Below are 27,185 nucleotides of genomic sequence, written 5' to 3'. Positions count from 1 at the left end.
AAAAAAAAAAAAAAAAAAAAGAAACCCAGTACCCATTAGCAGTCATCTCATTTCCCCTTCTCAGTCTCTGCGAACACTCATCTACGTTCTCTCTCGGTGCATTTGCCTATTTTGGACATTTTGTTTTAACAGGATTATATGACAAAATGTGATCTTTTGTGTTTGACTTCTTTAGCGTATCACTTTCAAGGTTCATCCCTGTTGCAGCATGTATCCGTACTTTGTTCTTTTTTCTTTGGCCAAATAACGTTCCATTGTATGGATATACCACATTTTGCATATCTGTTCTTCAGCAGATGGACATATGCGTTATTTCCTCCTTTTGGCCATTATGAATAATGCTGCTGTGAACATCTGTGTGCAAGTTTTTGTGTGAGGACATGTTTCCAATTGTCTTCTGTGTAAACTAGGAGTGGGACTACCGGGTCATTAGGCAAGTCTTTGTTTAACTTTTGAGGATCTACCAAACTGTTTTTCGAAGCGGCTGTGCCCTTCTACATTGCCATAGATGTGAGTTTTTAGAACAAGGACGAGGAAGAACATGTTCATGGGCCAAATGGATGTGTTTATTCTTGAGACATCTCAGCCATATTTGGAGCAAGCTGAAAAACAACTCAGCACTGTTCAGTAGAACTTTCTGTGATGATGAAAACATTCTAAATCTGTGCTGTCCAATATGGCAGCCACTAGCCACGTGTAGCTGTTTAATATTTGCAAGGTGACTCCTGTGGCCGAGGAACTGCATTTTTAATTTTAATTAATTTAAATATGATCGTACTCATGTGTCCAGTGGCTACGGTATCGGATAGCACAGTACTTATTCTCTCCTGTATGTAAAGACCAACAGAACCCAAAAGGTCACCATAAATATACCGGAGAAGTGATCCACCTTCTAGTATGTACCTTGCAACTCCAAGTTAGCTCTTGTCACAGACATCACAGAGAAGAAATTCAGAGAAGAAATTAAATCAGAATTGAGAAGGAATTAAACCAGAATTGTACCACATTGAAATTCAGGTAACTCCCAACTTTTGCAGAGTTATGCTTGGAAAGTTGGCATTTCATGTATCTCCTTTTAGCTCACCGGTTTAAATAACTGTCTTTATATTGTTTTGTTTCTTTGTACAAGAGCAATTCATGATCACTACAGAGAAACATAAAAAGAAAATAAAAACTACCACAGATAATTGCTGCTAAAATCTTGGGGGGGGGTGGTGTATGTTTAAGTGTGTGTATATGCATGTGTGTGTGTATGTGTATGCATGTGTGTGTATGTGTATATATACTATTAAAGAAAACGTTATTTAATGATCCTTCTTAAAGCACAGTAAAGAAGACTTTATTTAGAACCATTGAGATAGGTATAGGAACTACTGCAATGGGCTTTGCAGTGCGGGAGACAGACTGGGCTCAACTGTGAATACGGAATAAGCAAGTGGGAATTTATGTCCAAGGAGCAGGGTTGGGGGCAGTGGATGGAAAATTACTAAGAGAAAACATCAGAGGTAAGGGTGATTCTGGCTAATCTGAACTAACATGGTTCTTGCTGAAGGCAGGCCAGGGTAATCACATGTCAATTGGGGGGATGCTGGAGGATAAGAGGCCTGATCAGATATTAAGAGTGATTAGATATTGAGGTTGATTAGATATCGATGTGGGTGGTTCTTTCTGAACTGATTCACCATGGTTCTTCCTAAAACTGGGTTTTACAAAGAAGTGTACAGATAAGTCTAGAAGAAGATTCAGGAGCTGAACTAAAGTTTGATCAAGCAAAGTCTTTGTCAGTACACACAGAATTCAACTATATTTCGGCTTTGGTAGAAGAGTGGAAGTGACATTGGAATCAATCTTGTTCCTTCCTCACAGTTCCTCTTTACAGTTCTGATCAGATTTCATTCACTTACTGAGTTCTCCCTGTGCCAGGCCCATGCTGGGTAAGACCCAGTCTCCTGGGAGAGATGGACATCAAAAAGCTCAGTGTGACAAGGCCCTGATGGGCATGGAGTGAGGACAGAGAAAGCACAGGAGAGAGAGTAGCTGCTGCCTGGGGAATCGTGGAAGACAGCAAAGGAGATGTTACATTTGAGCTGGAGGAATTAACTGTGTAGAGGAGAGAAGGAAGGGTGTTACAGGCAGAGGGAATTGCACTGGCAAAGGCTTGGGGCATGACAGAGCCAGGTGTGTTCTGGGAAGGGAGACTGCTCCTGTGTGGCTGGAGGAGCAGTAGCAGGGGCCACGTGTGATTGCCTGCCTTACTGTCTTTTAATTCTCTTATCACCCCAGTGAGGTAAGTAAAATGTCATCCCTGTCTTACAGGCAGAAGAAATGGGAGCTGAGAGAAGTTAAGTAACTTGCCTGAGGTTGCACAGCTAGTAAGGGACAGGGCTGAGATTCTGATCTGTTTGAGCACAAAACCCTATCTTGGGAGATGGGATAGGTTAGATTCCAATTGTGATGAGTCTATTCTGTCACACTCAGAAGTTCAGAAGTCACCCTGGGGTAATTCAGCAGGGTACCAGATTGAGCGGATCTGTGCTCTAGGAAGATCTTTGTGGCAGCAAAGCAAGGACAGTTTGTAAGCAGGTCAGCAATTTACCTTGGGCTGAACTATCCTCAGTGCATTGCGTGCGCGCGCGCACACACACACACACACTCTCTCTCTCTCTCTCTGTCCTTCAAAGAAAGGAGCCTCTGAGAATCCAGCACTCTCTGTTTCCCTCTTCCTTCTCATATGAAAACCAGCAGCTCTGAGTTCTATGTTTATTCCAGATCACAGTGGAAGAAGATTAGAGGGGCTGGGGACACTGCCCCTTGCTGAGGGACCTTGGACTAATCGCTTCTCACATGACTTCAGTTTTCTTATCTGTAAAATGAAGTTCTTGACGTTTCCACCTTTACATGTCCTTTCCATATTTAAAATTGTCTGATTCCTAAGACTGGTGGGACCTATTAAGGGATTTCACTCTGGCCGCATACTGTGATTTTTGGAGAGCTATGATAGTTTTGGACTGGCTGCCCCCAAATTTAGATAGAGTCTCTTAGCATTTCCTGCATAAGGCCAGAGACTGGATTTTCTAGGCATTGCTGAGGACCTAAGAGTCTTCTTTGGTTTTCAGGCTAGGCCAACGGCCGCAAATAACCTAATTAGGACCTCACAAGCAACTTGCCCAGTGAAAGCTAATTTAATTAGGGTCTTATTAGTTATAACTACTTTTTAATGAAGCTTTATTACATTCAACTACGCAAATCCTAAGCAATTGTTTTAAATGCTGGCAAATGACCCATTAGTCTTTGATTTCACTTCTATTTTTGCATTGTTCATATCTATCCTGAGATTCAGATGCCTGTAGTTCATTTTTCCTCTTTGAAGCCAGGTGCAGCCTTGAAGGCATATTTTCTGTTCTAGTCTCATTACCCATTCTCTGGGATTCCCCATCCACTTACGCTAGTGATATGATATTGGAGTGACATGTGGGGTGGAGAAAGGCTGGGAAATCTCTTCCCAGTGGTCTTCCATATTCCCTAACGTTTCCATCATTAATCACTCCATGGCTGGAAGACTTTGAGGATAAGGGCCCCTGGTTGAAATGCAGATGTCATTTTGGAGACAAATGCAGAAAACCATTATTATGAATTAACACCTGAGGATTAGCTCATCATATTAGCTAATTGGTCAATACAAGAGACTTCAACAGAATGGATTCTGGATGGAGTAGTTTTGATAGTTGCTGGTGTGTAGAGGAGGATGAAAGAAAACCAAGAATTAATTCGTTTCTACTGTGCAACAGTCACTGGGCTAGGTATGTTCACATATATTATCTCATTTAATTCTTTTAACAACCTTGATATAAATGTATTATTATCACTGATAATAAGAGAAGAAGAGAAGAGTCAGCTTCATGTCACACAGCTAGTAAGAGGAAAAGCCTAGGAGAGCACTGAAGTGTGGGCAGCTTTGGCCTCCAGTGGGACAGTGTCATGACCCTGGGGGTTAACAACTTCAGAGGATTGCCTGAGGCTAGGCGAGCCCCAGGACCAGTGACTGAGGGTCACTAAAGACAAACTTGACAGGGCTCACAACTTGGCCTGAGCAGTGCTGATCTCTTTGTGTTCTGTTTTTTTTCATCCTCAGTGGGCAGTGTGATGTCACAGTATGATGTCATCATTAAGAGACTAGGATCTGGGCTAGGCATGGTGGCTCACACTTGTAATCCCAGCACTTTGGGAGGCTGAGGCAGGAGGATCATGAGGTCAGGAGTTCGAGATCAGCTTGGCCAGCACGGTGAAACCCTGTCTCTACTAAAATACAAAAAATTAACCGGGCACGTGGTGTGCGCCTGTAGTCCCAGGTACGTGGGAGGCTGAGGCAGGAGAATTGCTTGAACCCGGCAGGCAGAGGTTGCAGTGAACCGAGATCACATCATTGCACTCCAGCCTGAGTGACATGGCGAGACTCCCAAGACTCCATCTCAAAAAAAAAAAAAAAAAAAAAAAAAAAGAGGCTAGGATCTGGCAGGAGGCACACTGAGATTCACATCCTGGTTCCAGCCTTTTTGTGCAGGTATGACCCTGGGCCAGTTGTTTAAACTCCCTAAGCTGTGGTTTTCTCATCTGGAAAGGAGATAATAGCAACTTCCTCATAGTCTTCTGGAAGTTATAGAATATGTGCCAAGCATCTGACACCAGGCAAGTGCCATGAACAGGGCTTCCTTCACATCTGAGCTGGTGTTGGAGTGCTTTGTAGCTACAGTGGGAAAACAAGAAATACACACACAGGGAACGTGGAGACTGTTCTTATTAGGCCGGGGGTTCTTAAACTTAAGTGCGCATCAGTAGTACCCAGAGGGCTTGGGAAAACCCAGACTGCTTGGGGTGCACCTCCAGTTTCTGATTCAGTTGTTCTGGGATGGGGTCTAGGATTTGTCATCTATAACAAGTTTCTGGGTGATGTCAATGCTGCTGGGCTGAGGACCCCACTTGAAGACCTGCTCGTTAAGGCCACTCACAGTGTATGCTCTCTGACAGCACAGTCAGCAGCTCCAGGACAGAGTGTTCCAAGTCCACCTGAGCCTGGGGTGAGTCAGAGAAGCAGAGCTCTGGCTGTTTTCCTCTTTTCCATTTTCTACCCTGCCTCTGTGGCTTCTTGAGTCCTTGAGAGCCAGTCCTTGTGAACAGGGGCCAAAAATATTCTCTTAATTTTGATGCCTTATTTACTTATTTATAGCCACGCCAGTTCCTGGGCCTACTTAGGTTGAAGGGATTTTTTTTTTTTTTTGGTGGTTTGAGTAAACTAATTTTGTGGCTAAAAGCACTGATACAATTTGTTTTTCACTGAGAGCAAAGAGAAGTTAGGCTCCAAGTAATAACTTCCAATTAATCTATCAGTGTGAAAGTTTACATTTTTAATAGGCTTATCATTTTGATTTAACAAATGGTATAGACATTGTCAGGCATGCAGAAAAAATAGTGCTTGCTGTCCATCATCCTTTTCATCAAGAAGGCGTAACTCACTGGATACCAGTGAAATAATTTATGTAAAATTGTTTAACATGATGTCTTTCAAAGGACAAATTATAATAATTTATGTTATTGTGTTTACTGAACAAATGTTTATTGAGCCCTTATAAAGTGACAGCATGCTTGATGTCAGATTTTCTCCACTTCAACAGCGATTGACATCTTGGGCTGGGTAATTCTTTGTTGTGGGAGCTGTCCTTTGCATTGTAGGATGTTTAGCAGCATACCTGGCCTCTCCCAGTTAATGCCAGTAGCACCCCCAGTGTGACAATAAAAAATGTCTCCTGACATTGCTAAACATCCCCTGGGGAAAAATTGCTCTTGGTTGAGAACTACTGGTTTACATGAATAATCTTATATTGCATCTTTGCAACACCCAACAAAATTAGCTGTTATTTGTTTTATTTTAGAGATGGGAGAAAAGAGGATCAGAGAGTTGAGCAATTTGCTGAAGGCCACACAGGTAGTCAACAAGCAGGAGTGGAGTTTGAACCCACGACTGACAATCCAGAGCCTCAGTCTCGATCACTATTCTTGCTTCTTAAGAGTACACATTTAAGAATGTATAGAAGAGGCTAGGTGCGGTGGCTCACACCTGTAATCCCAGCACTTTGGGAGGCTGAGGTCAATGGATCACTTGAGATCAGGAGTTCGAGCCCAGCCTGGCCAACATGGTGAAACCCTGTCTCTACTAAAAATACAAAACTTAGCTAGGTGTGGTGGTGCATGCCTGTAATCCCAGCTACTAGGGAGGCTGAGGCCTGAGAATTGCTTGAACCCAGGAGGTGAAGATTGCAGTGATCTGAGATTGCGCCATGGTTCTCCAGTCTGGGTGACACAGTGAGACCCTATCTCAAAAGAAAAATGAAAAATTGTATAGAAGAAAGTCCACCCAATCACAGACATTGTGGTAATTGCCTTTGGGAAGGAGAGAGGTGAATGAGATGAGGGGTGGGGAGCCTTTTAGATATATTTGTGACATTTTTATTTCTTAAAAGAAGATGTATAGCAAATTCAGCAACATGTTAAATTTGGATGGAGGACTCATGGGTGTCCCAAATTACTTCTTGTACTTTTTGGAATGACCGAAATATCACAAATCTAAATATTGAAACAATTTGAAAAAGAGAGAAACATGACCATAGATGTTAGGCAAAGTCATCTGATTTTTTTTGACCATGTGATCATCATACCTGGCACTCTAAAAAAACTTTAGTTTTTTATTCTTTTGCCCTTTTTTAACAGAGGATTTTCCCAACTATTCAGTGAGGAGGAACCTGTCTCATTTTTGTTTCCTCAAAACACATAGCCCATTCATAGAATTTGTCATGATCATAATATTAACAGGTACTTAAATATCTCCTCTGAAGTGGATGCCATATTAGAGGCTTCATGTACATTAATAGTTGACGTTTATGAAATATTTACTAGTGTTTGGCACCTAACTGAGTCCCTTTCATCCATTTCTCATCTATTCCTCACTACAATTCTTTGAGGTTGATGATTTTGGTCTCGTTTTACAGATGAGTTAACTGGGGCTTAGCAAGCTGAGCAGCAGAGCCAGACAGATATGTCAGATTTCAAAGTTCCTGTTCTTTTTTAGTTTTATTTTTTATTTTTTTTTGAGATGGAGTCTCGCTCTGTTTCCCAGACTGGAGTGCAGTGGTGCAATCTCGGCTTACTGCAACCTCCACCTCCTGGGTTCAGGTGATGAATTCTCCTGCCTCAGCCTCCTGAGTGGCTGGGATTACAGGTGCCTGCCACCACATCTGGCTAATTTTTGTATTTTTAGTAGAGACGTGGTTTCACCGTGTTGGCCAGGCTGGTCTCAAACTCCTGACCTCAAGTGTTCTGCCTGCCTCTGACTCCCAAAGTGTTTGCTAGGAGTATAGGAGTGAGCCACTGCCTGGCCTTCAAGTTCCTATTCTTTCTAGTACAGCAACTGAAGCAGGAGTCATTAAGAGCTAGCAAGGGTGTCTCAGAGAAGAGAAGGTGCCACCCCTCTTCCTCAAGATGAGGGGGTGGGATGACGGTGACAGAGGCAGGTGACAGGAAGTGCTTTCCTGGTCAGATTCTGGGAATCACTTGGTGAGCCCAGGCCTCTGGCTTAGTGGCATTCCCAACGCTGTGGCAAGTGGGTCAAAGTTCACCCAGCCCCTGCCTTGTCCTAGTTGCTGGTTCCAACACCTCTAGATTTAGTAGAGTTTAAAGATAACCCAGCTTCTCCCTCTAGATCAGCAGTTCAAGGGTAGGGTTAAATTATGCCTCTGACTGACCAGGGTCCATTGGTTCCCTCTCAAAAGGCCTCCTTGCCTGGCAGAATCTGCTCAAGCAGCCAGCTCCTTGCTTCTTGAGTGGTGCTCAATTGAATTTTCAGTTCGTGAGTCTGGCGTCTTCCAGGGCCAATCTGAATTTTCCAACTAAAATGTGGTGCATTTGATTTGCATGCCCGATCTAAATATAGGCTGTCTACTGCATTCCCTCGATCCACACAGGCCCCCACGGTGGGGTGGGGGTGAGCTTAGATGACTAGAGGAATCCTTCCTTATTAACTCATCCTTTGAGTGCCTCCAACTGGATTGTTTTCCTGGGGATGGCAACAGCGTTTTCTTTTATTTTGTTATGGTTTTAAATTGGGATGTCAGTCCTGGAGCCTCGAACGAGTGATGTGGACCGTGGTGGGCCTGGCAGCCCACCGCATGTGAAAGATCAAATCTGTTTATACGTCCTGGCTGACTGCTTTTTTTTCTTAGCTCCTGGATAAAATACACACATTCTGAGGCTGTTGTCTCCTCTGGCTCCTTTGATGGATGGGTGTTGCATCCCAAGAGGGCAGCTAGCTAGCCCTGAACTCTGGGAAACTGACACCAAATTAGCTGGAAGGATTTGAAGCTTTCAAGACATCTTATCACCTTAGGAGGAAGTCACGTAGATGCCTGAAACTTCTTGTGCCGCAGGTGGTGAGAAGCTAGCAGCATAAAAACTGGCTTCTTCATGAACGTTGAAACATACTTTGTGGATGTGCAAATTGCTACACCCTTTCCAGAGTGAAATTTGACAATATACATCTGAGGCCTTTCCCGGGAGTCTGCCTTTTGATTTAACCATTCAAAGTAGACTTTATCCCAACAAAATCCTAAAGGGCAAGTGCCCTAAAGATATTAAGGAAAAGAATGTGTGCATCAGAATATTTATCACAGTTAAAAACTGAAAACAAATTGCACATCAAGAGGGAATGGATTATTTTAAACATACGAAAAAATGCTTAACCTCATTCACAAAAATTCCACCTGTTAAGTTGGCAAAGATCCAAAAGTTTGATAACAGCTCTTAGTGAATGTGCGGGCACCCTCAAGTGTCAGTTACTGAAATGTAAATTGATATAATCTCTACAGAAGACGATCTGGTAATATTTACAAACATGAAAACATTTACTCAGAATGGTCCACTTATAAGATTTTACAGATATATATTTACTCATGTGGAAATTGGTGATGTATAAGAATATTGTTTTGTAGTAACAAAAATTTAAAATAACCTACAATGTCTTTCCATGGAGATCTATCTGAAAAAAAAGAAATACTATGGAGCTACTAAGAATGAAGCTACTTTATTTGGAAATGGAATTTCCATTGAAATTGAAAGAACTTCAAGATACATTGTTCAGTGAAAAAAGCAAAATATAGAATAGTGTTTATGTTATTTCCATTAAAAAGATCATATACATATATTTCTATATGCATAGAACATATCTGGAAGAATATATAAGAAACTGGTAGTAGTAGTTGCCTCCATGGAGGGGAATTGGATGACTGGGGCTAAGGAAGTGAGAGAGACAGACTTTTCACTCCACATTTGTACCTTGTAAAGTGATACCTTATGTGTGTCTTATCTATTGGTGTAAATGGCTTGTTTACATAACTGGATTGGTTAAATACATTATGATACTTTCTATTATGGAATTCAGTGCAGCATTAAAAAGATGGGAAAGGCTGAGCACGGTGACTCATGCTTGTAATCCCAACACTTTGGGAGGCTGAGGCAGGATGATCGCTTGAAGCCAGGAGTTTGAGACCAGCCTGGGCAGCATAGGGAGACCACATCTCAACAGAAGAATTTACAAATTAGCTGGGTGTGGTGGTGCACACCTGTGGTCCCTGCTACTTGGGAGGATGAAGTAGGGGGATATCGCTTGGGTTCAAGAGTTCAAGACTGCAATGAGCTATGATTGTGCCACTGCACTCTAGCCTGGGTGACAGAGTGATACTCTGACTTTAAAAACAAAAAAGAAAAGAAAAAAAGGAAAAACAAAAAAATGAAAAGATTCAGATTCATCGATATGATAAGAAGTCAGTCAGGATGACTTGCTGATTAGTGAAAAAAGCACTGGGTGATCCAGTTTGTGTGAATACACATAACAATACACAGAGAAACTTCTGCAAAGTTGCATAGGCAAATATTAAACATGGTTATATTGATGGTGCTATGGTCTGAATGTTTGTCTCTCCCAAAATTAGTATGTTAAACTTAATCCCCATGCAGTGGTGTTGGTAAGTGGGTCATGTGGAAGGCGAGTAGGTCACCAGGGCAGAACTCTGATAAATGGGATCAGTGTACTTATAAAAGAGGCATTCGAGAGCCTGTTTGCCCCTTCTGCCATGTGAGGACACATAGAAGTCACCATCTATGAGGGGCAGGTCCTCACCAGACACTGAATGTGCCTGCTCCTTGATCTTGGACTTCCCAACCTCCAGAACTGTGAGCAATAAATTCTGTCGTTTATTGTAAATTACCCAGTCTAAGGTATTTTGTTACAGCAGCCTGAATGGACTGAGGCAGGTGATATGATTATGGTTGATTTTTCCTTTCTTTTTTTTTTTTTTTTTTGAGATGGAGTCTTGCTCTGTCGCCCAGGCTGGAGTGCAGTGGCCGGGTCTCAGCTCACTGCAAGCTCCGCCTCCCAGGTTTACGCCATTCTCCTGCCTCAGCCTCCCGAGTAGCTGGGACTATAGGCGCCCGCCACCTCGCCCGGCTAGTTTTTTGTATTTTTTTAGTAGAGACGGGGTTTCACCGTGTTCGCCAGGATGGTCTCTATCTCCTGACCTCGTGATCCGCCCATCTCGGCCTCCCAAAGTGCTGGGATTATAGGCTTGAGCCACCGCCCCCGGCCTCCTTTCTTTTTTATATTTTGCTGTTACGTATAAATTAGTTTTTGCTACCAAGAAAGAGAAAATTGTTCTCATTTTGAAAAGAATAAAAAATCAATAACTTGACAGCATGAATTTGAACTGGGGGAATGAGCAGGGCTGTAACCAGCAGAGGAAAGGGCTGAAGTCATTTCTTTCTGCTTTTTTTTTTTTTAGATGGGGTCTTAACACTGTTGCCCAGGCTTGAGTGCAGTAGTGTGGTTATGGCTCATTGTACCCTTGACTTCCTGGGCTCAAGGGATCCTCCACATTCAGCCTCCCTAGTAGCTGGGACTACAGGCCCATGCTACCGCATGACGCTAATTTTTACTTTTAATTTGTAGGGATGGGGGTCTTTCAATGTTGCCCAATGTTGCCCCTGGGCTCAAGTGATCCTCCCGCTTCAGCATCTCAAAATGCTGGGATTACAGGCATGAGTCACTGCTCCCAACATGGGCCAAAGCAATTTCTAAGTGTTCCAGATCTGGTAATCACAGAGCAGGAGATATATACATATATATAGACATGTCTATCTCTCTCTCTCTCTCTCTCTCTCTCTCTCTCTCTCTCTCTCTCATATACATGTTAAATTAGATTGAAAATGACTAAGAACAACAATCTCTTTTTTTAGCCATTGATAGTTTTCTTCTAAAATTTAAAATGTTTAGTAGTCCTCACAGTAATTCTATTGAAACCCAATTTGTATTCTATCACATTTTCTTAATTTCATGTTCTTAATCACAAATAGAGTATTTGCTTATTGCAACATGTGAAATAATACAGAGGTTATAAAAAAGCTAACAACCTACTTCTCCTCACTCCATCCTACCCCTTGAGGTAACTAAACTAATAAATAGCTTTTAAAAATTGGGTTAGACATTACTCTATAACTTGCTTTTTTTACTTAGCTATCATGAGCAACCTGCCTAACTAATAGATTAGTAGATGTAGATCTAACCTATTTGTTTTGTTTGTTTGTTTGTTTGTTTGTTTTTGAGACGGAGCCTCACTCTGTCACCCAGGTTGGCGTGCAGTGGCGTGATCTCAGCTCACTGCAACTTCTGCCTCCCAGATTCAAGCAATTCTCTGGCTAATTTTTATATTTTTAGTAGGGAAGTTGTTTCGCCATGTTGGCCAAGCTTGTCTCGAACTCCTGACCTCAGGTGATCCATTTGCCTCAGCCTCCCAAAGTGCTGGGATTACAGGCATGAGCCACTGTGCCCGGCCTAACCTATTTGTTTTAACACCACTGTGCATTTTAGTATATTTAAAATTTTTTATTACACACAATCAAGTTAAACCTAAAATACCAAATCTTCCTTGCCCCAGCCACTACATTTCTAGGAATTTATCCTGAAAATGTAGGCACAGACATATATACAAGAGTATTCATTCAACATTGTTTGTAGTAAAAGACCAAAAATGACCTAAATGTCAATCAACTGGGAAATTAATAAGTAAAATAGGACACTTCGTATAATGGATTATTATGCAGCCATGAAAACCAGCAGTAACTCTATGCATTCTGACATAGAACTGTGTCTAAGATACGCCGTGCTGTTGAGTGAAAAATGAAACTTTCACAGAAGTGTTTCTAAAATGACACCATGAATCAAAATAAACAGAGTGAAAACACACATATTCTACCTGCAAAAACACTCAAACATACACCTACACATATGGATATGTATGCTTACAAATAAATAAGACTATTTTGGAAAGCATACACAATCTGGTAACAATCTTTACTCCAGGGGAAAAAATACTAGACTGTTGGGTGTGAATGTGGGGTAGGTAAGAGCAGAAGAATTTTTTCATTTTTTTTTTCTGATTCAAATAAGAATCTATGCATCATTAAAAAATAAACTAGTTGATTTTTAAAAATTGCTACAAGTAATCATGCAAAATAGTTATAAGGCATGATGGCACAGTCCAAGTTCCCTGTGGTCCTAAGTCTAAAAACAGGCATTCTTTATAAAACATTGTACAGAAAAAAAGTATAGAAAATCTCATATCCTGAAGTACATCTTTGTAATGTCCCAAGGCAGGGTTCTTATTCTGGAGTTAGAGGGTCCATGAACTCGGGTGAGAAAAAAACCCTCTTTAAAAAAAAAAATACAAAAACAAAAAACCCCAAACTAACCTTTGGCGGAAAGTTTGCATTTCCTTTGATAGGAATGTAGGCAAGCAGCCACACTAGAGTCAGCAGGATTTGTCACCATTAGAAATCAGGTTTGTGATATCACATTACATTTGTTGCAGATAATCTTGAAATATTTCCATTTGTCAGTACTTCAAAATTATAGTAGTTATTTATTTGACTTGCTGCTAGATCTTGTTTAATATGTTAAAGGACATTTTTTACTCTATAATAAATTTGTTTTTTCAACATTATAACTGTATTTCAATATAATTGGTTTTCTTTGAAATCCTGTGTCTTTTATCTGATGTGTCGACTGTAAGAAGGGGCTTCATCAGATTGCCAAAGGGGTCCGCAAAACAATGAAGCCAAGGAACCTTGGTGTTAAGGTAAATGCTAAAGGGCTGGGGACAAGGAATCACAAATGGGCGCTGTGGGAAGTGTCCCTAGAAGCTGGGAGAAGGGATCCTACCGCTTCCTCTTGATGCCGGGGGCCGATTAATGGCCTGAATATATGAATCGGAGATGTAATTTTTTGTTGCTGTTCCAGTTGGTGGATCCTCCTCCTCCCCAACCAGCTGCCTCCCTGGATCTCCGCCCAGCCGGTGCTGGTGGTGTGAGCCCTGGGGCTGATGCCTGCGAATGACAGTGAGACCGGCTTGCCCTTGGTCCCATTTTAACCTCCTTTTGGGGCACAGCCAGGGTGCTAAGCTCGGCCTCTAAGCAATGCATGTTAGCCTGGCAGGAAACTCTGTCTTGAAGAATTTCAAAAAGTGTGCAAAACTAAGCCCCAAATTCGTCCAAGCAGGAGATAGAAAGCTTAGGAGGAAGCAAGACACTGTGGGCAGACACCCTTGGAAAAAATTAAACGGGGCTCTAGGAGGAATGGGCCACTTGGATGTGCTAGAACATTCTGTTTCTGAACATTTTGAACTGAACTGCGCATTGGTGCAACTTTTATAGCACAATTCCTGCGCTCGCACCAGAGAGGGGCACTTGAGTGTTCAAAGGGTGGTCAGATGAGCTGCGGGTGGGTGTGGCCAGGAGTGTGCTGTTGATAGAGTCCTAAGAGCAGAGCCTGCCAGTGTTGACAGATTCTACTGTATCCTGAGCTGACTCACGTGCTGTCATGCCAGGAGGGGTGATGATGGCTGGGGTGAAGATGGCCCTCCGCCTGCACTGATTCCAGCCTCACAAGTCCTTAAAACACAGCTCACTTTCCTTTTCCTCCCCCAAATCTTATTTCAGCCCACTCTTCTTTCTGTCTCCTCTGCATTCTGGAGGCACCCATCATTCGGATGGCACCACTTAGCTTGTGCTGAAATTGATCCATTCCTTCATTTAATCATTTATTCCCTAAGTATTTAGTGCTGGCCAGCCATAGATTCAAATCCCAGCTCAGCCACTCACTTGTATCATCAGGGCAAGTAAAATAAATGAACACTTTAAAAAAAAATTTCAAACCCACGTTTACAAAACTCCTGCTTCCCACAAAATACACACATGGTAAGTTACATTTTTCCTTCTTAAATGGATGATGACTTTGCTCTCTCATCATGAATCTTTCTCTGGACTGTTGAGGCTGTTAGTGCCAGTTTTTCTTTCCTCTCCGTCTCAGGCTCTGGCATGAAACTGGGGTACTATTGGATGTCCACACTATAAACACCCTTATTCCAGGTTTTAAAACAGGGAGACATTTTTATTGTTCAAATTGAGACACTTTTGAAAATAAGAAAGGGTTATTATGATTATAATTATGCTTTGATAATAGGCATAAAAGGAGACCATCTCAGTGAAATGGGACATATGGTCACCCCATTAGAGAACAGTGATCTATTACCCAACAGAAAGACCCAGTGTGTCTTCAGAGCATTCACAAAGCCGGGGCACCGGTATTTTTGGTGAAATAATCTGATATTAAAGAAATCAAAGTTACCTGCATGGAAAGAATCAGAATATTGTTGGCCTTCCTTACATTTATTTTAGGGCTCTATGCATATGTATGTGTTTGTGTGCGTGTGTGTGTGTGTGTGTGTGTGTGTGTTTTAATTTATAATTTTATTATTCCCTTTTCAATACCTTAGGCCTTTGGAGGTCTCTATCTGGCTCTGCTATAAAGTCACTGGAATAGTTTTCTCTTTTCCTGCTTCTGCAGGGACCAACTCTGACTATATCCCTCTCAGAGGTGAGAGGCAAGTGACCAGGGCTAGTAGGGTGAGGGAATGTGTGAGGGCCAATTGGCAATGGGACAGTCTCCCCCAGAGGCAGGTGGAATGGCAGTCTTTTAATAAAGAATGAAGAGGCCGTCCATTTTCAAGATCCTACCTTGTGTCCACACGGGTCTTCACCTAGCCAATCCCTTTTCACTGGCTTCATTACCAGGTCCAGATCGGCGTTTTGGTTTTAGAATATGAGTCTATGACAGTCTGTTTGTAATGAACTTGTGGTAGTTTCAAGGAATGAGACAAGCCACTTAACCCCTCTAAGCCCATTTCCTTATTTGTTTACCTATTAATTTAATTTTTTTGAGATGGAGTTTTGCTTTGTCTGCCAGGCTGGAGTATAGTGGTACAATCTTGGCTCACTGTAACCTCCGCCTCCCAGGTTCAAGTGATTCTCCTCCCTCAGCCTCCTGAGTATCTGGGATTACAGGTGCCGCTACCATGCCCGGATAATTTTTGTATTTTTAATAGAGACAGAGTTTCACCATGTTGGCCAGCTTGGTCTCGAACTCCCGACCTCAGGTGATCCATCCACCTTGGCCTCCCAAAGTGCTGGGATTACAGGTTTGAGTCACCACGGCTGGCCAATGGGGCCTTATTTATAAAATGGGCAAAGCGTGAATACCTATCTGATGGGCCGTGGGAGGTTCAAGTACTAGAAGAAGTCTGGTACACACTGTGTGAATCCTACTGGACATTGCTAATTTTCTTTTTTTTTTTTTTTGAGACAGAGTCTCACTCTGTCACCCAGGTTGGAGTGCAGTGTCGTGATCTCTGCTCACTGCAAGCTGTGTCCCCTGGGTTCACGCCATTCTCCTGCCTCAGCCTCCCGAGTAGCTGGGACTACAGGCGCCCACCACCACGCTCAGCTAATTTTTTTGTATATTTAGTAGAGACAGGGTTTCACCTTGTTAGCCAGGATGGTCTCGATCTCCTGACCCCATGATCCACTTGCCTTGGCCTCCCAAAGTGCTGGGATTACAGGCGTGAGCCACCGCGCCCGGCTGGTCATTGCTATTTTTATGGAGTTTACTATGTACACATCACTGGGCATGAAGGACAAGAAGACAATTTGAACTTGGACCCTGAAAAGGTTTGCAGCCTGCCAGTGCTGCAAAAGTTGTGCACATCAGCCTTTATCCCCAGAGAGAAATGTGACAAGCACCACAAACCAGGGATAAAGCGAGTGATTACTGATGAGGAAAAGGGTGGGATCCAGGAAGACTTCATGAGAAAGGTGTCAACAGAACCACATATTTACAGATGAGCAGGAATTGGATATTCAGAGGGTGTGAGAAACACACTGGTAGGAGAGGGAACAGATGCACAGAAAAAAGAAAATGCAAAGTGTACTTGGGAAGTGGCAAATAATTTTCAATTGAGTGCACTCTTAATTCTTCTTTTGGGCTCTGTGCTATTCATTCATTCATTCAGCTTGTGTTAGGCAGAGATTTGGTCACTGCTTAGAAGACATTCACAGTAGGTAGAGGAGAAAGAACAGTTAGGAGGTTGCTGGAGAGAGCCCTGAGGAGAGTAGCCTTAGGGCTTCCCTCTTCATGGGACCCTATGCGGCCTCAGCAGGGGCCCTGCAATGCCCCCACCATGGCCACACAAAGTTTTCAGAAGTAAGGTGTATTAATGAAATTGGTTATTCCCCTTATTTAAATATTATTCCCATTTCTCCTTATGTAGGTGGTTAATATAGGGGCCATGGACATTTTTGGGAACCAGCTAAGAGCCGAGTTAAGATCGATTTTGTTTGGGTTCTGTTGAATATACGTATGTGGTTTACAGTCTTTTCTTTCTGTGTAGCTAGGTCACCACTAGCCACAGGAACTGCAAAGTGAAAAAACAGCTTCTAGAAATACTCTCTTGCCCACGATGCCAACTCACCTGATCTTGTGGCATCAAGAGGCAGGACCAGAGGCAGATTGATGATGGAAGAGTGTCCCCATGGTGCTGGCACCACACGTAGGTGGGTGGGTGGTGGTGAATCCAGGTCTGAAATGTATGCAGCCAGAAACTAAACTGTAAAAAAGTGCTCTAAATTTTATGTGCTTCTCCAAATTTGATAAAAATCTGAAAAATGTGTGTGACATTACCCATAAGTTGTGAAGCTGAAAAAAGTCTTCTAAAGCATCAATAATACAAGAGAAATTTTGACTTATCTTGCTAGAGGAACAACCCAATTATTTTTATCTTCTTTATGGTCTCACCAGGATACGGTGCCTCTTGGTTGCTGAATGACGGGCAGCCACATGCTTTTTCTTTCCTCCTTCTCAGAATAAACTCTGGCTTCCCCAGTTTCCTTCCTGCACTTCCTTAAATCAGGCTCAGAGCCCCACTTCTAGGAGAGCTCCAAAGATGAACCCATCTGACTGCCTGCATTAGCATCCATGTTCTGTCACTGATCAGCTGGGTAACCTGAGGAAAATCACTCAATCTCTCTGAGCTTCTGTTTCCTCATCTGTAAAATGGGGACAATACCAGCGCCCACTTCACAATCCTGTGGACAGGTATGAATAAGGGAATACAGAGAAAGCACCCCTACCCAGCATGGAGAGCACAGTAAGCCTGGCACTCAATGAGATCTAAATGGTAGCTATTAGTATTACTATTATCAAATGTGGTTAGGAAGCACAGTGACTGCAGAAACATTCTGCAGATATGGCAGGAAGCAATTTCCCACTGCTTCCCGGCAGACATCAGTTATTTTTACTAGCCACACACACACTCAGGTAAAGGCATTTCCTACATAACATATCTTAATAGGCTCATCCATGATGGCACTGCAGCTACACACGCACCTGCTGGTATTTCTGTGAGCCGTTTTGCTCCAGCAGGGGTGGGTGCGTCTACGACGGGCCCCACCATCCTGTCGGACCTGGCAGGCATAGCTCTGCACACATCATTCTTCCCCTCCCTGCCCCTCTGGCCCAGACCGCCGAATCTCACAGCAAAGCTGAGGCTAATGCATTCACCCAGCCCTCCTTCCTTCTCTCTTGCCCTCATTTCTTTCCTTCCTCCCGTTTCCCTCACAAATATTTGTTGTGTCTAGCCGCCATGGTGTCTTCTATGATTCCAAGACTTTAGGAGACTCAGTAAAGTTTGAAAAAAATTTCTGAAAGGGACTGACATAGGGTACTAACTTTTAATTTTGCCAAGTAAGATATCAACACACACACACACGCACACACATACACACACACACAAACGCACACTGTTGCCACTAATTACCATCGTTCCATCAAAGAAGTGCTATTTCAGTGTCCCCAAATAGAAAAGACACAGTCTTTAGAAGAAAAAGACAATCGTTTATATGACATACATTTGTTTTTTAAAGGAACACAGCATTTTCCTAACTTTTTTCCTGATTCGTCATAAGCCAGTAAAATCTCTGGGTGCCAGATCTCAGATAAATGTTGGAGAAGAAGTTTACTGACAACAGGAATAATATAATGAATGTTTATTGAGTGCCAAATGTGGTATTTGATAGACTCTACCATTTACTAACTGTGTGATCTTGGGCAAGGTACTGAACCTCTCTGAACTCTAGTTCCCTCACCTGTAAAGACAGGGATGACGATGCTTGCACTGCAAAGCCTTCCAGGGGTTTCTAGGCATGGGGAGGACTTGTGTGGTGCTGGCTGCATAACAGTCACCAGGGAAACTTGTTAAAACTAAGATTCTTGGCACTACAAGGAGAGAATCTGATGCAAGAGATCTACAATGGGGCCCAAGGACCTATGCCTTTAAAAACAGCCCCCTCCTCCAGACGTTTCTGATGAACAGCTAGGTTTGGGTTGCTCATAGCCCCTGACTTTTGAGTTGGACCTGTCTACTCGACTTACGTGTGTGGCAGATTGTTCCTAGCATGGTGTGTTCAGAGGAAAATCTTGGGAGGTATCTTGTTTGCTGTGTTCAGCCTCCCCCCTCCCACTCTGTTCCCCTTCTCAACAAATGGTACCTCCATCTACTTAGAAACCCCAGGGTTATTCTGAACACATTTCCTCTCTCACGGACTCTCCTATACTGTCACCAACACATCCCCAGGTCCTTGAAGCTGTCTGCTTCTCCACCTCCACTGCCCAGCCTGGTCTAGGTCATCATCATCTCTCAGTGCCACTGGAAAGCCTCCTACCTGTCTTGTCTGAAGTGTATGCTCCACACAGTGGCTGCAGTCACTTTTAAAAGATGTGATTCAGACAGTGTCTTTCATCTGCTTCAAACCCTGCTGTAGTGGCCAACGCACTTAAGATAAAAATCTAAAGTCCTTAATGTGGCCTAAAAGCCCCTGCATGGCCTGGCCTCTGCCCACGTCTCTGGCCCTGACACGCACCTGCCTCCCTTCTAATTCTCTGGGCTCTGTTAGTTCTCCACTCTCTCTGGCCTCAGGACTTTCAAGTGTGCCCCTTCTCCTGCCCACACCTTTCTTCCTCTATCAGCCGCCTTCACTGAATTAGCTTCTCCACACTGTTGAGGGTTCTACTTAAATGTCACTGCCTCAGGGACCTGTGAGGTACTAACCCCTGTTTTAGAATTCTAGCAGCATCATACTCCTTTTCTTCAAGTCACTTATTGCAATTTATGTTCACGTTTGTTTGTGCATGTGTGTTTTTCAATATATCTGTGCTCCCCACTAGAGCCAAATTCTAAGAAATATAACTATTTTGCTCACCATTATATCGTCAGTGTAATGCCTGGACATGGTACCCACTGAATAGATACATATTTATTCAGTGAATGGATGAATGAGTAAAGATGTGAACCCACATCACCAGAAGGGCAAGGTCTCTCCCACTTTTTCTTTCTGGTTGGGGTGACTGACAAAATGTCTAATCCTGAGAGACCCTTGTCATACACAGTACAGGAGAACATTGAGCCCTGAGCTAGAACATGGATGACCCACCCTGATATGTCATGGGTTGGTTATTTTTTCAGGAGTGAGCAGGCAGTGGAAGAAAGGCAGATTTTGCAACAGAAGCATCATTACTAGTTCTTGACAGTGTGGTTCTGGGTTTCCTGGAGAACATGTGCTATGAAAACAGGTTGCTAAAAGACAGCAAAAGGGCAAGGCATTTCCTTGGTGTGGTGGAACAGGTATGGGTCTGTTCTGACAGTCCTGGATTCAACTTTTGGCCCTATCACTTACTTGGTGTGTGACCTTGGACAGGAAGTTTTACCTCTCTGAGCTTCAGTATATTCATCCATAAAAAAGGAGCAGTTACTTTTGCCTGTTGGGGTAGCTGTGAGGATTAATGAGATAATGTCTGTAGGAGGCCTAGCAGAATGTCTGGTACATAGTGTGTATCCAATACTGAATACAATCTCACCAGGCTGTAAGCCTCCTTCAATCAGGGGCCATGTTTGTTTTTGGCTTGATAACCCAGTATCTGGTGCAGTGCCTGGCATGTAGTAGATGCTTTAGGAAGTCCTTATTAGTGATTTAATACATGGTCAAATGGGTTTTACTTTAGCAGGATTTCCCTCTTCCAGGAAGGATTCCCGTGTGTAAAAACTTCCCCCTTGCCAAGTACTCAAACCAATTGATTTCCTTGTGGGCAACTCAAATCCATGTGTTTTGAAGTCTCAGAGCTGGAAGATGAATGCGTGTTTGTGGGGATGGCTCTGTCTTGAGTCATTATGCTGACCCTTATGCTTGCGGAAGGTGGAAATTTGTCAGCCCCCATTTGAATGAAAGGGCTGGAGGATCAAATCAATGGAGAGAGGGATTCCTATTTTGTTCCAATACTATAGAGAACACAACTGTTTCTTTGAAATTGAACTTCATTTATTTGGAGGGGAAAGCAGTTAGTTCAATAATGGCTTCCTGGTGCCTTCCAGCATTTTAAAAGACAGAAGAAAGATTTGGAGCAAGGCAAGGTTCCAGTGTTTTCTGAACAACTCACTAAGTCCAGCTACTGGTTGGCTGCCGAGCACTTCCTGCTACTGGCCCTGCATTCCCCAACTTCCCCTGCTGCTGCAGTGCACATCCTCAATAGCTCAGTCACTTCTTGAGACCCTGACCAGGCCTTCCCCAGGTGGGCTGGAAGTTAGTCTTCATTCTAATGCTTGGCAGCTGAAGATTCTCTGACATCTTGCAAATGGCTCATGGCGTAAGAAACACTGCTGTATTCTATTTCAATTATTTCCTGTCCCTCCCTGGCCTGTTTCCAGGGGCCAAATAAAGAGGTCCTTGTTTGGTGGAGTCCATCCCTGCTCCTGAGTAAGTGAGCACTGGTCCCTGGTCCAACTTGGTCTGAGGCCACAGGGAAAGGGTGGGGAGGACATGGGGGAGGGTGTCCCAGGTGGGGAGAGGGCAGGAGGAGACAAGAGGCCCTGCTCTGCAGGCATCCCAACCCTACTCCCAGAAATAAAAATAAGAGATGAAGGAAAACAAATGAGGCCCCTGAACAGGATCCTGTAGGGGGCAAAGCTATTTTCCCTCCTTCCTGGGAGAAATCCCAACCCTTCTCTCCTATGGAGAAAACAAACACAGCTATGGAAATCTTGTGCCATCCTGGCATCTGAAAGTCTATCACCAATTGGAAGTTGCTCCTACCTGCACTTCTCCCTTTGCCAAACACAGTCCTCTCCCACATCTGCTTCCTCCCCTTATGAGTGAAAAGTTTTCATGGAAAATTTAGAATTTGGAACCTTCTTCAGATTCCAAAGAAGTTATTGTTCTATATCATGCTACTTTTGCTTGGGTGTTATTTCAACTCAGAGGAAGTAGAAACCTACATCTCTATTTTGCTGGAATGCTCTTCCTGAATCATTAAGAAAACAGTAATTAAGTACCCTCTTTGTTTGAAGCTCTTGAGTACTTTTTGAAGCCCATCCCAAACCCAAGTCCTAGAGTCTACATTCCCCACCTTATATGTTCGGTTTTCAGGGAAGAAGGATGTTGATGGGGTTGGCTCAGGGACAAATCATTGGAAGATCTCTGGGAGATCATCGCATGATAGTCGGAAAGTTTTCATTGCCAGAAGAGAAACAAGATAGCATCAGGGTGGCAAGAACCTCTCACTTTCTATTGTGTGGAAGCTCAGGACCTGAGATGCTAGGGGGACAAGGTCTCAGAAAGGCACAGACAGAAAGGAGAGAGACGATGGGGGTAATATGAGTGAGGAGAAACTGAGGGTGGGCTTGATGACTTAAAAAGCAAGACCCAGAGAGAAGCCACATCATCTCACACTACAATGTGGCTGGGAAAGGTCTGAGATTAGCAGCATTTAAAACCCTGGCTTCCAGGGTACTGGGGCCTGAAGGAAACGGAGACATTTTCTGGTCAGTGATTCTCAAAGCCTGGCCTGTGGACTACCTCTTCAGAATCATCTGGTGGGCTGATTACACCTTCAGATTCCTGGGATCCTTCTGACTTACTGAATCCTATTCACTGGGGGTTCGGCCCAGGCAGCTACCATTGTTTATTAAGTTTCATAGGTGATTCTAATAGTTATCAAAGTTTGAGGTCCCTTAAGCTGATTCAATCCCCTCGTTCTCCAGATGTGAGACCTGAAGCCCAGAGAAGCAAAGCAACAAGCCTAGGGCCATAGAGCTAATTGATGGCAAAGCTCAAATGGGAAATCTGTTGCTACTAATCACCGGAGCTGTGTTCTTCCCATTTCAATATGCTGGAAGCCTCCTTACCTGTTTGGAGCTATTTCCCCTGCCCCTAAAAGCCAAAGTCTGCACCTTTGATACATTCGTGCATCCTGCTGAGGCCTTCTCCTTCCTGAGCATGCTCTGGTCACAGCCTCTGCAGGCTGGAGAGCAGGGGCAAAGGAAGAAAGGAGAAAGACTCAGTTCTCTTCCAAGACTTTAGTAACAGGTGTGGGATTGGCAAATGAGTAGAGAAAGAGAAAAGACACAGTTATACTGAAGGGGAGATTGGGGTTTGGTTTGTACTGCTCATAGCTAACTTACATTGAGCATCTGCTATATACCAGATACTGTGCTAAGTCCTTCCTATACATTAGTGCAAACTCCATGGAGCAAATATTAATTAGCTCCATTTTGTAGATGAAGAAACTGAGGCTCATACAGGAGTAGTCATTTGGCCAAGGTCATATGGCTAATGAGAGGCCAAATCACCTCCATCAGCTCCATGTACAGCCATGATCTTTGTAATGGCCCAATGCTGTGTGAACTGTCATCCATTGTAAACCCAACAAGGCTGCAAAACAACCCTGAGACATTGGGAAAGAAAAGCAAGCTTCCCTGCAATGGTATGTGATCACGCCTGGGGAGTAGAACTTTTTCAAACGCTTTCCACTTACCACTAACCACTGAAAATATTTCTGAAAGGCATTAGCCTGCAGGCCTGCTTTAGAAAAGATGACATGGAGAAAAGGTTAGACGGCTTTTGAAAATCTTTTCTGTTTTCTTTCTTTTAAATGGAAACGTGATATCCGTTTGCTTCCTTTCCATTTGCCTTTTTCTCTTGAAAGCATTGTGTCTTCAGAATTTATAGCTGCTTGAGGGATTTGGTTATATTTGGGTCTGACCTGAGACTATGGTGTGATTGTAGGCATATGTGGTCCGTGGCATGTAGCAGCTGTTACCGCTCCTGATATCATGGCACATGACTGTGTCATGATAACCTCCCTCCCTTCATTTTCTGTAGTGTCCCCCAGGGATAGGAGAAGGAATCAAAGCAGATCAGTGCCTCAGAGGAAGGACAAGGGTTTCCCAGGCCATGTGGACAGCATGTGACGGATGCCCCCTTTTAGGGTTTACCTGCTAACCAGACCTTGACTTCTTCCTTAGAAAACATCAGGTAACCTTTTGAACAATTCAGTTAGTAGGACCACCAAACAAAAAGAAGATGAACACATTTTCATAAGAGGGGGAGGACGCACTGAATTCCATCTTACCAGGATTTGGTGTCTGTCAGCTAAGGTGAGGGGCAACTATAATTTGATTCTGGGCATTCCATAAATCACCAGAGTTAGAAATATTGTTGGGTAAAAACTAAAAATGTGTGACCCTCTAGTCATCTTCTCTTTCATATCTCAAGCTTTCAATAACTTAAAGTCTGTTTGGGGCTGTGTGGCTGTAGAATGCTCGTATTAACTGATAATGAACGTAGTATATCTGGGTGATAGCTGTCAGTGAAGAGGGGAGGGAGAGAATGCAGCCTCTGCAAAGCTCTTGAGAAGCGTGGCTTCTGTACTAGCCCTGGAAATGCTGAATGAATGCTGCCTTTCTGTGTACGAGCTGCCTCCCTGCTTCCCAAATGCCGCATCTGCAGTAACTACAAACTATTTTGTATGCTGCATTAGTGACGCTGCCTTAGCCGACACATCATTACTACTGAAATAACGCCGAAGTGATATTCAAGTCCAGTGTCCTTTTTAATTATTAAACCGAGGCTGTTGAGTGAGTCATTCCCCATACCAGATTTTCCTTCTGTGATTCTATTTCTAGAAGTTAGTACCTTAGCGTGTTCTAACACCTGAGTTGGTTTTTAGCCAGCTCCCCAATCTGCAAAGCCTTTGCAGAACAAACAACATTATTCAATCTCCAAACACACACAGACTGCACAAGAAACAAAACCCACAAAAAACTTTAGAGTAAGCTCATCAGTAAACCCAAGGTCCAAAAATGCCCAGTTCCCCTCCTGCTAGTCCCCAACTTACCAAGCGGTAGAGCGATGAAGAAGGGTAGCCAGCACAAGATGAACATACCGACCACAATGCCCAACGTCTTAGCTGCTTTCTTTTCCCTGGAGAACTTAAAAAGTTTGACAGCTATGGAACTCCTGGGGTTGTGGCCCTTGGCCTTGGTACTGCTGAGGGTGTCCTCGTGAAAGTTCTTGGAGTGGATCCTCAGGGTCAGCTCCTTGGAGTTGGACATCTCCTTCATGACTCCCGCCTCTAGGTTCTTGGTGGTTCTCTTGGCCACTATATAGACACGGCAGTACATGACTAGAATGACCGCCAGAGGGATGTAGAAGGAGCCCAGGGAGGAGAAGAGGGCATAGAAGGGTTCTTCAGTGACCCCACACTCCTTATCATCGTTGGGTGCGGGCTCCTTCCACCCAAGGAGAGGCCCAATGGAGATGACGGTGGACAAGACCCAGACACTGAGCAGCGCCAAGATGGCCTTCCTCCGGGTGACCAGCGTGGGGTACTGCAGAGAGTAGCGCACCCCGATGTAGCGATCGATGGAGATGGCACACAGGCTCAGAATGGACGCTGTGCAGCACAGGACATCCACGGCTGCCCAGATGTCACAGAAGATCCGCCCCAGCACCCAGTAGCCGAGCACCTCTAGGGCCGCTGAGAAGGGCAGGACGGTGAAGCTCAACAGCAGGTCGGCCATGGCCAGGTTGACGATGAAGTAGTTGGTGGGCGTCCGCAGGTGCCGGTTGCAGGCCACAGACAAGATGACTAGGATGTTGCCCACGATGGCGAAGAGGATGAAGGCGCCCAGCACCAGGCCCACAGAGATGGCCCTAGTGATGTCCAGCTGGGGCAGTGTGGAGTTGCTCGAGGTCTGGTTGGGGCCAGTGAAGTTGGCATTTTTCAACTCTCCCCAGTGGGCAGGTGCTGATGTGTTGTGGCCGGTGTCCAGATCGGGATTCATCTTAGAGTTCGCCCTCCATAGCCAGGGGGATGATTAGGCTCGGAAGGGCTGCGGCCGAAGGCTCCTCAGCTGCCCTGAAACTTTGCTTCCCCCGTGGTCTTCTTCCCAGAGGCGCCCTCCTGGCGTGGAGTCATCTCCCCCGGGCAGCCCAGCCCGGCAGCACGTCTCCTGCCTGCACCGAGCCGCGCGCTCGCCTGTCAGAGGCAGGAGGAGGAGAGAGAGGGTACGAGGCGGCAGCTCCAAGTTTAATGGTCCACGTCAGGCGCGCCGGGCCGGGCTCGCGGGGAGCGGCGGGGAGGACGGCAGGGCCTGGGGCGCCCGGCGGTCGCGCGCTCGTGCGCGCGGTCTGCGCCCGCTGGCGCGTCCCTTCTCTGCCAGTGAGCCCGAGGCAGCGGTTCCTGCTTCTCAACCTGCAGCCCGCCTCCTCGGGCCTGACTCGCACGCGCGGTGACATCAGGTGCGGGGGGAGCCGGCGTCCCTGACTCCCCCGCTCGGCACTAGGGGGCTGCGGTCGTCAGCCAGGCGCCCGCAGCCCCCGACGCGCCACCTCCCCCGGCAACGCCGGGCAGGCCAACGCGCCGCTCCCCCCGCCCGCCTCCCCAGCGCGCGCCCTCTGCGGGGGGGCTGGGGTGGGAGGCAGGGGCCGGGAGGGCGGGACCTGGGCGTGGAGATCGCGGGTCATCCACCCGCTAGGCGGCCCGCTGGCGTTATTTTCCCCGCTAGTCACTCTTCCCTGTCACAGATGGGTTGGGGGCTGCTTACCTCTAATCGGGGCTCCTGGAGTCAGGCCCCGGATTTAACGGGATATGCAAATTGTCCGGCACCTAAAAGAGGGAAAGAGAATTGTAGGGTTAGGCAGGTGGGAGGGACTTGAGTCGGATCTGAGGCCAGCACTCATCCTTCATCTCGCTCCCCTCGCCCCGTGCAAACTCTTTGGCCCCAGTAAAATCCGGCTTCTCTTCATCTTTTCATTCGCTCAGGCATTCACTCATTTTTTCAGCCGATTGTTACTGAGTCTCCACTCTCTGCCCTGGCTCTAGGCGCTGTGGACATAGCAACTGAACAAAATAGACGGACTTCTGCCCTCTAGGAGTGTACCTTCTCCCGACAGAAGACAGATAGTAAACTAAATAAGCAAACGATGAGGTGTGTAATGTGATGTCAGGTGTTAGGCTGAAAATAAAGTAAGGAGAGAGAAATACAGTGAGGCGTTTGTAGGGTGGATTTGAAATGTTAAGTGGGTACTTGGGATGTCACTGAAGTGATATTTGAGGAAACCTGAAGGGAATTGAGGGAGGAAGCGAGCTGCTATCTAGGAGTGGGGGTGAGGGAGGTCAGAGACCTGGGGAAGGGACGTAGAGTATCTTGGTTATTTGTTGAGTTTTTTCCTTTCTGTCTGAGATCCATGTTGGACATTCAGTCAAAGGGATGCACTCCCAAAGGTGGGTGAAGGGTACTTAGAAGAGAAAGTATGGGGAAAGAAAGAAAGAAGAAAGAAAGAAAGAAAGAAAGAAAGAAAGAAAGAGA

At 44.7% G+C, this 27,185-nt stretch overlaps 1 protein-coding gene and 1 long non-coding RNA gene across 5 annotated transcripts in view; one reads left to right on the top strand and one right to left on the bottom strand.

Annotated features, from left to right (window-relative positions):
- ADRA1B (adrenoceptor alpha 1B) overlaps window positions 1–25,928 on the bottom strand; it is a 96,592-nt gene extending 70,664 nt beyond the window's left edge. For 3 of the 4 annotated variants that reach the window (XM_017885721.1, XM_017885720.1, XM_017885719.1), the window contains exon 1: window positions 24,710–25,928. In XM_017885721.1, the coding sequence (XP_017741210.1) occupies window positions 24,710–25,658 (949 nt within the window). In that variant the 5' untranslated portion in view covers window positions 25,659–25,928. Of the gene's footprint in view, window positions 1–12,995; window positions 13,480–16,958; window positions 17,067–24,709 lie in introns of those variants that run through there. The other variant, XM_017885718.1, reaches the window with a different exon arrangement.
- LOC108537947 (uncharacterized) lies at window positions 4,207–5,315 on the top strand. Its single transcript, XR_001887963.1, has 2 exons — window positions 4,207–4,561; window positions 4,918–5,315. It is a non-coding gene; the product is annotated as an uncharacterized LOC108537947 (long non-coding RNA).
- Window positions 25,929–27,185: the final 1,257 nt, after the last annotated feature.

This window comes from Rhinopithecus bieti, unplaced genomic scaffold (genome assembly GCF_001698545.2).
Source record: "Rhinopithecus bieti isolate Rb0 unplaced genomic scaffold, ASM169854v2 scaffold_15146, whole genome shotgun sequence".
Lineage (NCBI taxonomy): Eukaryota > Metazoa > Chordata > Mammalia > Primates > Cercopithecidae > Rhinopithecus > Rhinopithecus bieti.
The sequence above is the reverse complement of the archived record's forward strand: the minus strand, read 5'-3'. Positions and strand labels throughout refer to the sequence as shown.